At 51.3% G+C, this 12,003-nt stretch overlaps 1 protein-coding gene across 1 annotated transcript; it reads left to right on the forward strand.

The window, feature by feature from the left end:
- Positions 1-1,583: 1,583 nt before the first annotated feature.
- Positions 1,584-9,712, forward strand: CIB3 (calcium and integrin binding family member 3). Its single transcript, XM_064382135.1, has 5 exons — positions 1,584-1,634; positions 1,864-1,898; positions 5,721-5,832; positions 7,480-7,627; positions 9,513-9,712. The coding sequence occupies exons 1-5, from the start codon at positions 1,584-1,586 to the stop codon at positions 9,710-9,712; spliced, it is 546 nt and encodes a 181-aa protein (XP_064238205.1).
- The last annotated feature ends 2,291 nt before the right edge of the window (positions 9,713-12,003 follow it).

The raw sequence follows: 12,003 nt of genomic DNA on the forward strand, positions 1-12,003 counted from the left end.
CTAGCAGAATATTAAAGGCTCTGACAATTCCTGCAACAAAGAACTCTTATCTGGCGTTATTTAACCCACTGTTTATCAACTTTAGACCTTGGATCACTTTTTTCAAGTCATAACATAATACTTATAATAATGATAATAACAATAGTAATAATAATAATTAGCACTATGGCTAACAATTGTAATCCCAGCACTTTGAGAGGCTGAGGCACAAGGTTTGCTTCAGCCCAGGAGTTCGAGACCAGCCTGGGAAACATGGTGAAACCCCATTTCTACAAAAAAGTACAAAAAAAATCAGCTTGGCATGGTGGTGTACACCTGTGGTCCCAGCTACTCGGGAGGCTGAGGCAGGAGAATCACTTGAACCCAGGAGGCAGAGGTTGCAGCGAGCCAAGATCATGCCACTGCACTCCAGCCTGAGCAACAAAGTGAGACTCTGTCTAAAAAAATAAAACATAATAATAATAGTAACGGCAATGCGCACCCAGAACCTCTCCAGCTTCTTCACCATCATGCTTCCAGTGCAGCAATGCAATCACCACTCACTGCAGCCTCAAACTCTTGGGCTCAAGCGATCCTCCCACCTCAGCCCCCCGAGTAGCTGGGACCACAAGCGAGCACCACCACATCTGGCTAATTTTTGTATTTTTAGTAGAGACAGGGTCTTGCCATGCTGCCCAAGCTGATCTTGAACTCCTGGGCTCAAGCAAACCTCATGCTCCATCCTCCCAAAGTGCCGGGATTACAGGTATGAGCCACCTCGCCTAGCCAAAACCTTTTTTTTTTTTTTTTTAATTAAATCTCAGATCATGGCCATGTGTGGTGGCTCATCCCTGTAGTTCCAGCACTTTGGGAGGCCAAGGTGGGTGGATCAACAGGTCAGGAGTTCGAGACCAGCCTGACTAACATGGTGAAACCCTATCTCTAATAAAAATACAAAAATCGGGCATGGTGACATGCACCTATAATCCCAGCCACTCAGGAGACTGAAGCAGGAGAATCGCTTGAACCTGGGAGGAGGAGGTTGTAGTGAGCCAAGATCATGCCACTGCACTCCAGCTTGGGTTACAGAGCGAGACTCCATCTCAAAAAAAAAAAAAAAAAAAAAAAAATCTCAGATCCTGAGAATGACCCTATGAGGCAGGTATAACGTAATTTTCATCTCATGAATGAGGTTCAGAGAAGTCAGATGACTTGTCCAGGGCCACACAGCTAGTGGTCAGAGAGCTGGAATTTGAGCTGGGGTGTGCCCATAGTCCCGCTGTACACCCTGCCTGTCCCTTGAGTGAGCCCCATACCCCCAGCCTCACCTGGTGGTGGCAGATGTGGTCTCCCCACTGAGGGCTTCTCTGTGACGTCCCATAGCCCTTATCCTCGCCCGTGGACACATTCAGGCTGCAGTCCAGAGAGCCTGGCTGTAATTTGAGTCTCACCAAGCAGGGGGTGACGACGTGGGTGGGCGGGTGACAGCCAGGGCAGGGAGATTTACCCAGACACTGGTACACAACAGCCTGGCAACCCGTGTGGCCCCGAGGAAGCTGGGGGCTTTAGGGGTGCATCCCGGAGTCTGGGGTGTGGTTCACATCATGGGCAGCAAGCAGACGGTCTTCACTCATGAGCAGCTGGAAGCATATCAGGTGAGAGGGGACAGGATGGGTCCTCAGTGGGTTTGATAGCTTTGGTTTCACAGTCTGGGAAATGGGAACAGAATCCCTTCATCCAGGTGTACCATCCGCCAGGGTTCCTGGTTGGGCTCTGTGTGTGGTGGCACCGGGCCTTCTGTGTGTGAGTGTGGGATGAGGGAGGAGGCGGGGGAAGGAGGCCCCAGAGGCAGGGTTCGGGTTAAGACAACACTTCTCTCCGCAGGACTGCACATTTTTCACGAGGAAGGAGATCATGAGGTCAGTCCAGGGAGGAAGGGAGCGAAGATCTGGAAAATCAAGTTTCTATTCATTGCTGGAGGGTATTCGCAGTTTGGGGTGTGTGTGTGTGTGTGTGTGTGTGTGTGTGTGTGTGTGTGTGTGTGTGTGTGTGTGTGTGTGTGTTTTCTTTTTTCCCTTCCTTCCTTCCTCCTTTCTCTCTCCCTCCTTCCTTCCTTCCTTCCTTCCTTCTTTCTTTCTTTTCTTTCCTTCTCTTTCTTTCTCTCCCTCTTTCTTTCTTCTCTCTCTCTCTCTCTCTCAATCTCTCTTTTTTGAGACAGGGTCTCTATTGCCTAGGCTGGAGTGCAGTACTGCAATCAGGGCTCCTGGCAGCCTTGATCTCCCAAGCTCAGTTGATTCTCCCACCTCAAGTAGCTGGGACCACTGGTGCGCCACCACGTGTGGCTCATTTTTGTATTTTTGTATTTTTTTTTTTTTTTCTGTAGAGATGGGAGTCTCACTATGTGATACCCAAGCTGGTCTTAAACTCCTGGGCTCAATCAATCCTCCCACCTCAGTCTCCCAAAGTTCTGGGATTACAGATGTGAGTCACCGTGCCCAACTGGTATTTCCAATTTGATGGGACTCAAATGGGGAAGGGGGGCAGGTGTGGTCTGTGGATGGAGGCAGAGATGGAAAAGCTGAGAAGTCCCATCTTGTCATATTGTCCCAGTTTCTAGGCTGATGAGCTTGGGCTTGGGAGCTGTGGAGCATGTATAAGCAGGAGCGAGACCACCAGCATGTTAGAAAGATTCTCCTGAGGCTGGGCGCAGTGGCTCACGCCTGTAATCCCAGCACTTTGGGAGGAGGAGATGGGTGGATCACCTGAGGTCAGGAGTTCGAGATCAGCCTGGCCAACATGGTGAAACTCTGTCTCTACTAATAATACAAAAGTCAACCAGGTGTGGTTACAGGTGCCTGTAATCCCAGCTACTTGGGAGGCTGAGGCAGGAGAATCGCTTGAACCCGGGAGGCCAAGGTTGCAAGGAGCTGAGATTGTACTACCGCACTGCAGCCTGGCGCAGTGGCTCACACCTGTAATCCCGGCACTTTGGGAGGCCAAGACAGGCGGATCATGAGGTCAGATCGAAACCATCCTGGCCAACATGGTGAAACCCCGTCTCTACTAAAAATACAAAAATTAGCTGGGTGTGGTGGTGTGCACCTGTAGTCCCAGCTAGTAGGGAGGGTGAGGCAGGAGAATTGCTTGAACCGAGACCTGGGAGGCAGAGGTTGCAGTGAGCTGAGGTCGCACCACTGTACTCCAGCCTGGAAAGAAGGAAGGGAAGGGAGGGGAGGGGAGGGAAGGAAAGAAAGAAAGGAAGGAAAGAAGGAAGGAAGGAGACAGAGAGAAAGAAAGAAAGAAAGAGAAAGAGAGAGATTCTCTGGAGGCTGGGAGCCCAGGTGCAAAGTCCGGAGCCCGCTCTGGGTTGTGGAGTTGGCATAGGTGAGGGTGTGGGGAGGCGGCCCAAGGTGGCTGCAGGTCCCTGGCGTGACCTAGCAGGATGGGCCCGGATGAGTATCCCACATCATCACTAGGCCTGTAGGGCCATTGTCCAGGGGCCCCGACCCATGAACTCAGAGCTGTGAAACCCAAGCTGGCCAGGGTTCGGCTGCAGTGTGATCGGGGCCAAGGCCCCATTTGTGTAGTCACAGGACATCCATTATTGATGGCCACACCTTTTACTAGTGAACCTCATTGTCTGGGTGAGGACAGCTTGCAGGGTCACCTTGGCCATCACGATCAAATTACTGATGGGGAAACTGAGGCTCAGACAGGGCGATGCTGACCCCAGGCAGAAGGGTAGATGGGCAGAGCCCCAAGGAGGTGGAAGGCTGACGTTTCATCTGTCCCAAGCTTCTTGCTTGTCAGACAGAGTAATCAAGGCAAAGAGCGGGAGAGGAACCTGCTGAAAGCCACACAGAAACCTAAACCCAGGGTGTTCCCTGAGGGGACCCCGATAGGGAACTGGGTGCTCAGGATGGAAGTTCCTGGTCTCCCCATCCCACCTTCATTGAGTTCCTAGTCATCATATGACCCAGGGACTCATGTCTCTCTCAGAGACAGTCCCTAGCAGCTTGGGGACCTCAGACCCACCAAGGATGGTCTCTGCAAGGCTGCTGCTCAGCATGCCCTCATGAAGGTATGGCGTCACCAGGTGAGGGCATTCGAGTGAAGAACTGGCCTTACGATCTAGTGTGTGTGGTATTCAGCTACTTGGAAAATGCCTTCAGTCAGCCCTTTAGAAAAATGTGAATATTAGCTGTTTGCCTCTGCTCTGCCTCATTGAGGAAACCCTTCCTCCCATTTTTTTTTTTCGAGATGGAGTCTTGTTCTTGTTGCCCAGGATGGAGTGCCATGGCACGATCTTGGCTCACTGCAACCTCTGCCTCCCGGGTTCAAGTGATTTTCCTGCCTCAGTCTCCCAAGTAGCTGGGATTACAGGTACCTGCCGCCACGCCCAGCTAATTTTTTGTATTTTTAGTAAAGATGGGGTTTCACCATGTTGGCCAGGCTGGTCTCGAACTCCTGACCTCAGGTGATCCTCCCGCCTTGACCTCCCAAAATGCTGAGATTACAGGCATGAGCCACTGCACCCGGCCCCTTCCTCCCATTATGAGGAGAGGAAGGGAAGATATGAAAATGAGGGTATCCGCCAGGCACAGTGGCTCACACCTGTAATCCCAGCACTTTGGGAGGCCGAGGCAGGCTGATCACCTGAGGTAGGGAATTTGAGACCAGCCTGACCAACATGGAGAAACCCTGTCTCTACTAAAAATACAAAAAAAAATTAGCTGGGCATGGTGGTGCATGCCTGTAATCCCAGCTACTCAGGAAGCTGAGGCAGGAGAATCGCTTGAACCCAGGAGGCAGAGGTTGAGGTGAGCCGAGATCAAGCCATTGCACTCCAGCCCAGGCAACAAGAGGAAAACTTCATGAAAGAAAGAAAGAAAGAAGGAAGGAAGGGAGGGAGGGAGGAAGGAAGGAAGAAGGAAGGAAGGAAGGAAGGAAAAAGGAAGAAAGAAAAAAAGAAAGAGAGAAAGAAAACAAATGAGGGTACCTTTGGAGGCAGGATCTTGCTGATAACATGATGATATCCAGAGATGCTTAAATTATGTAGGATTGTCTGAATGCTTGCTGTGATCTGGCCATAAGCACCCTCCTTTCTCCCAACTCCATCTGCCTTATAAACTCCTATTCATGCTTCAAAGCCCAGCACCAATGTCCCCTCTTCCAGGAACCCGCTTCTCCTCCCTAGCTTGCTTTCCCCAGTCCAGTCTCCCTGTGTCCTGTGGCCCTCTCTGCACCTTGGTCCTGCCCTGAGGGAGGTAGAGTTGCCTGTGTCAGACTCTGTATGCTTGAGGCCCAGGCCCAGGGCTGAGGGTTCTTGAGGACCCGGTATCACTTGGTGTGCAGTGGGCAGCTGTGAATGTGAAAGAGAAGGGACTTGGCTGGGCACGGTGGCTCACGCCTGTAATCCCAGCACTTTGGGAGTCCGAAGCAGGTGGATCACCCAGCCTGACCAACACGGTGAAACCCCATCTCTACTAAAAATACAAAATGGTTAGCCAGGCGTGATGGGATGCACCTGTAATCTCAGCTATTCAGGGGGCTGAGGCAGGAGAATGGCTTGAACCCAGGAGGCAGAGGTCGCAGTGAGCTGAGATCACACCACTGCACTCCAGCCTGGGCGACAGAGCAAGACTCCATCTCAAACAAACAAACAAAACAAAACAAAAGGGACAAGCCTCTTGCCTGCTCCCTGCCCCCAGCCTTTCCCAGCTTTTTTCTCCCCACATCAGGCTCTTCCATCGGTACCAGGACCTGGCCCCGCAGCTCGTGCCCCTCGACTATACCACCTGTCCTGACGTGAAGGTGCCCTACGAGCTCATTGGCAGCATGCCCGAGCTGAAGGTACGCCCAGGCCATGGGACAGGCAGGGGAAAATTAGTACAGATGTCTCTCGTTGCGTTCTTATGAGGTGTGTGCTGCAGTTACCTTCATTTTACAGATAAGAAAACTGAGGCTCCGAGAGGTTAAGACACTTGTTCATGGTCACACAGCTACAATGTGACAGAGGCAACGTTAAAACCCAGAGCTGGCCAGCGTGGTGGTTCACGCCTGTAATCCCAGCACTTTGGGAGACCAAGGCGGGTGGATCACCTGAAGTCAGGAGTTCGAGACCAGCCTGGCCAATATGGTGAAACCCCATCTCTACTAAAAATACAAAAATTAGCTGGCTATGGTGGTGCATGCCTGTAATCCCAGCTACTCGGGAGGCTGAGGCAGGAGAATCGCTTCAACCTGGGAGTTGGAGGTTGCAGTGAGCCGAGATCGAGCCACTGTACTTCGGCCTTGGTGACAGAGCAAGACTCTTGTCTCAAAAAACAAAACAAAAAAACATCAGAGTTGGGGGTTTGAAACGAGATAATACAGGTAACAAACTTATGCTGGGCGTGGTGGCTCACACCTGTAATCCCAGCACTTTGGGAGGCTGAGGCGGGCGGATCATGAGGTCAAGAGATGGAGACCATCCTGGCCAATGTGGTGAAACCCCATCTCTACTAAAAATACAAAAGTTAGCTGGGTGTGGTGGCGCACCCCTGTGGTCCCAGCTACTTGGGAGGCTGAGGCAGGAGAATTGCTTGAACCTGGGAGGCGGAGGTTGCAGTGAGCTGAGATCGCACCACTGCACTCCAGCCTGGCAACAGAGTGAGACTCCATCTCAAAACAAACAAACAAACAAACAAACAAACAAAAAACAAACCTCAGCACAGGGTGTGTTGCGTGTCAAGTACTCAGAGAACGTTAATTCTTTTTGTAACAGGAGCTGCTAAATGCAGGTTTTCTCAGTAGGATGTTTGACACATGATTTGTGCCTTTGAGGGGAACTTGTGGATTGAGTAACTGTGAGTAGGGTTGATTTTATTGCAAGTGACAAAACCCTTATTTGAGAGGGACAGAATGGATTGGATCAGAATGGATTGCCCCTGAGCAACAACAAAAAAATCCAGGGGCAGGGACAGCGTCAGGTACGGCTGGAACCAGGGGCTCTGATGATGTGCTCAGGAATCTTCCCCTATCTCTCGGCTCCTCCCAGGAAGAGGTTTCAGTCTCAGAGAGCCTCTCCTCTTGAGGCTGTGAAAAGACCTCTCAGCCACTCAGCTTTAGCTTCTGTGAGCTCTGCAAGCAACAGAAATCAGATCCTCTCCCTCCCAATTTTTCAGAAAAATATCCCAGGGCAGCCTCTGATTGGCTAATTTAAGTTACATGCCCATCCCAGAGCCAATCACTGTTGCCAGGTGAATGGAACTCTCTGATTGGCCTTGCCTGGGTCATATGGCTGCTCCAAGAGCTGGAAGTGGGAGTCAAGTTTGCTCAGATCACAGGGGCAGAGGGTGGAGTTGTCCAAAGTCCTGTCCGGGAACCATGGGAGGGAGTGAGTCTTGATGGAGGGTACTTGGAGGTTCCCAGAAAGTGGGTACTGACAGTGAGACCACATGGACCCCTAGAGACCCTGGGGGTCGGAAGATGGTCTCCCAGCTTCCTTTCTCTCCCCAGGATAACCCCTTCCGCCAGAGGATCGCCCAGGTCTTCTCCGACGATGGGGATGGCCACATGACCTTAGATAACTTTTTGGACATGTTTTCTGTGATGAGCGAAATGGCTCCCCGTGACCTCAAGGCCTACTATGCTTTTAAAATTTATGGTAGGTGCGCAGCCCTGGGGTTGGGGATCATGGGCATGGGGTGGGCAGTGGGAACCGGGTGGGGGGCACCTCCATCACATACATCTCCCCAAGGGCTTTGAGGCCCTGTGTGGCCTGGTCCTCCACTGCACTCCAGTGCCTCCCCACCTCATTTTTTTCTAACTCTATTCCAGCTACATTGGCTTTGCTGTTCCTCAAACATACCACACTCTTTGGGCCTCTGGGCCTTTGCCTCTGCTAAACTCTCTGCTAGAACACCTTTCCCCTGGTTCCTTCTTTATTTATTTAATTAATTAATTTTTTTTTTTGAGACGGAGTTTCGCTCTTGTTACCCAGGCTGGAGTGCAATGGCGCGATCTCGGCTCACTGCAACCTCCGCCTCCTGGGTTCAGGCAATTCTCCTGCCTCAGCCTCCCGAGTAGCTGGGATTACAGGCACGCGCCACCATGCCCAGCTAATTTTTCGTATTTTTAGTAGAGACGGGGTTTCACCATGTTGACCAGGATGGTCTCGATCTCTTGACCTCGTGATCCACCCGCCTCGGCCTCCCAAAGTGCTGGGATTACAGGCGTGAGCCACTGCGCCCGGCCATATTATTTATTTTTTTAAGATGGAGTTTCGCTCTTATTGCCCAGGCTGGATTGCAGTGGCTCAATCTTGGCTCACTGCAACCTCCGCCTCCTAGGTTCAAGTGATTCTCCTGCCTCAGTCTTCTGAATAGCTGGGACTACATGCATGCACCACCACGCCTGGCTAATTTTTGTATTTTTAGTAGAGATGGGGTTCCATCATGTTGGCCAGGCTGATCTCGAACTCCTGACCTCAGGTGATTCACCTCGGCCTCCCAAAGTGCTGGGATTACAGGTGTGAGCCGCCACACCTGGCTCCCCTGGCTCCCCTGGCTCCTTCTTTTTGTTTTTTGTTTTTTTTTTGTTTGTTTGTTTGAGATGGAGTCTCACTCTATCGCCCAGGCTAGAGTGCAGTGATGTGATCTCAGCTCACTGCAACCTCTGCTGCCTGGGTTCAAGCAATTCTTCTACCTCAGCCTCCTGAGTAGCTGGGATTACAGGCGCCTGCCACTGTGCCCGGCTAATTTTTGTATTTTTACTAGAGACGGGGTTTCACCATCTTGCCTAGGCTGGTCTTGAACTTCTGACCTCATGATCCACCCGCCTCAGCCTCTCAAAGTGCTGGGATTACAGGCGTGAGCCACCGCCCCCACCCCCACCCCCGGTTCCTTCTTATCTTTGAAGTCTAGGTCAAAAGTAGGCCTCCCCCCATTCACCCCACCAATCCTACCATTCTATTTCTCTTCTAGCACCAGGCAATGCTGCTTAATTTCTTGTTCACTGACCTGTTCACTTCTTATTGACCCCAAAGGTACTGACAGTATCTATTTTGCTCACTATCTGTCTCATGTGCCTGGCTCAGTAAATGCTTGTTGAATGACTGAATGAAAAAAAAGCAGTTATCTTAGTGCCTGGCACCTTGTGTTTTTGTTTGTTTGTTTGAGATGTCTTGCTCTGTTGCCCAGGCTGGAGTGCAGTGACACGATCTCGGCTCACTGCAACCTCTGTCTCCCGGGTTCAAGCAATTCTCCTGCTTCAGTCTCCCAAGTAGCTGGGATTACAGGCACCTGTCACCACGCCCGGCTAATTTTTGTATTTTTAGTAGAGATGGGGTTTCACTATGTTGGCCAGGCTGGTCTCAAACTCCTGACCTCAGGTGATCCACCCGCCTCAGCCTCCCAAAGTGCTGGGATTACAGGCGTGAGTCACCCACCCAACCTTAGTTTCCCCTTCTGTAACATGGGCACACTATGTGCCCACAGCCAGCCCAGCCTGCCTGCCACCTGCTGTCGCTCCCCGTCTGTCTTGCTTTGCAGATTTTAACAATGACGACTACATTTGTGCGTGGGACCTGGAGCAGACCGTGACCAAACTGACTCGGGGGGAGCTGAGCGCTGAGGAAGTGAGCCTGGTGTGCGAGAAGGTGCTGGATGAGGCCGATGGGGACCATGATGGGCGGCTGTCCCTGGAAGACTTCCAGAACATGATCCTCCGGGCACCAGACTTCCTCAGGTGATGCTCTTCACCACGCCCACAGTCCATGTGCACATCTGACGGGGCTCTGATGGAGACAGTTCACAGACTGTTTCTGAAGATTCCTCTATTCATTCTTTTGAGACTGGGGAACTTTCTCAATTTCCCTGGTCTCAGTCCCTGCATCTGTAAAATGGGGAGAATTTGGGTCCCCCAGGCACCTCTTGCGGGTGGATGCACCTCTTTTTTTTTTTTTTTAAATGGAGTCTCACTCTTGTCGCCAGGCTGGAGTGCAATCTTAGCTCACTGCAACCTCCACCTCCCAGGTTCAAGCAATTCTCTGCCTCAGTCTCCCGAGTAGCTGGGATTACAGGCACGTGCCACCATGCTCAGCTAATTTTTGTATTTTTGGTAGAGATGGGGTTTCACCATATTGGCCAGGCTGGTCTCAAACTCCTGACCTCAGATGATCCACCCGCCTCAGCCTCCCAAAGTGCTGAGATTACAGGCATGGGCCACTGTGCCCGGCCTGGATACATCTCTTTCAGTGAGTAGAATGTGGCTGGACTTCAGCCCTTACTGAACAATTTGCAGTGAAAAGACACTGTGCAACTGTACTTGGCAGCCTTGGGGGAAAATCAACCCCCACTGCAGCGCAAAGTATAGTCGATACGCTAATCTGCCCCAAAGCCTGCTCTTGTACCTCCTGTGAGCTAAGAATGGCTTTTATATTTTCAAAAGGTTGGAAAAAAATCAAAGAAAAATAATATTCCAACCAGGTGTGGTGGTTCACGCCTTTAATCCCAGCACTTTGGGAGGCTAAGCAAGGAGGACCTCTTAAACTCAGGAGCTTCAGACCAACCTGGGCAACATAAGGAGAGCCCATATCTACAAAATAATAATAATAATAAAACAGCCAGGCATGGTGGTGTATGCCTGTAGTTCCAGCTACTCAGGAGGCTGAGGTGGGAGGATTGCTTGAGCCCAGGCGGTCAAGGGTGCAGAGAGCTCTGATTGTGACATGCGCTCCAGCCTGGGTTACAGAGTGAGACCCTGTCTCAAAAATAAATAAATACATTTTATACATTTAAAAATTTTTTTAAAAACTTAGCCGGGCATGGTGGCTCACGCCTGTAATTCCAGCACTTTGGGAGGCTGAGGTGGGTGGATCACCTGAGGTCAGGAATTCAAGGCTAGCCTCGCCAACGTGGTGAAACCCCGTCTCTACTGAAAATACAAATTTTAACTGGGTGTGATGGCAGGTGCCTGTAATCCCAGCTACTCTGGAGGCTGAGGCATGAGAATTGCTTGAACCCTGGAGGCGGAGGTTGCAGTGAGCTGAAATCACACCACTGCGCTTCAGCCTGGGTGACAGAGCGAAACTCCATCTCAAAATAAAATAAAATAAAATAATTAAAGGCATGTGCTCTCAACCCCTCTGGGGGTCCCCCTGCCCAGGGTTGTCTGAGGGGTCCACATGGCATCCTTCCTGCCTGTCCCAGGGACTTCCCCTGAGCATGTTGAGGGGGAGGAGGAAGAGGGATTGTCCACTCCTCGAAGGCACTGAGTCCCTTTCTGTCCGTACACAGCACCTTCCACATCCGAATCTGATGGTGTCACAGAGGAGCCGGGCTACAGGAGGGCGGGTGACCCCTCACCCGCTGTGGACTCTGGTTTCTGGGAATGAACACAAGTCACCGAGTCATGCCTGCTGGGAGGACACATTTTCCACCTTAAAACTGGAAGATGGGAGGGAGGCAGCCTAGAATCTTATCTTTGACTTTGCTGTGTGACCCTGGGTGTGGCCACACCCTCTCTGGGCCATGATCTCCCTGTTTATACAAGGAAGGGGTGACTCCTGGATCGTCTTCACTGTGAAGGCTGGAAATGCCTTGTTGGTTGTGGGTGTCCGTGGCGGAGATGAGGCGGGGAGATTGGGCCCATGCTGTCCTACCCTAGGGCTCCCGCTCCGAAGGCCAAACCTCACCCTTGACTGCTCAAGTTGCTTTTTTTTTTTTTGAGAGAGTCTCACTCTGTAGCCTAGGCTGGAGTGCAGTGTCATGATCTCAGCTCACTGCAACATCTACCTCCCAGGTTCAAGCAACTCTCCTGCCTCAGTCTCCTGAGTAGCTGGGATTACAGGTACCTACCACCAGGCTTGCCTAACTTTTGTATTTTTAGTAGAGATGGGGTTTCGACATGTTGGCCAGGCTGGTCTCAAACTCCCAACCTCAGGTGATCTGCTCGCCTCAGCCTCCCAAGGGTCTGGGATTACAGGTGTGAGCCACCGTACCTGGCTCAAATTGCCTTTTATTCCTCAATCCCTGAGTCATC

This window comes from Aotus nancymaae, unplaced genomic scaffold (genome assembly GCF_030222135.1).
Source record: "Aotus nancymaae isolate 86718 unplaced genomic scaffold, 86718_ANA_hifiasm-v0.15.2.pri h1tg000028l, whole genome shotgun sequence".
Taxonomy (NCBI): Eukaryota; Metazoa; Chordata; class Mammalia; order Primates; family Aotidae; genus Aotus; species Aotus nancymaae.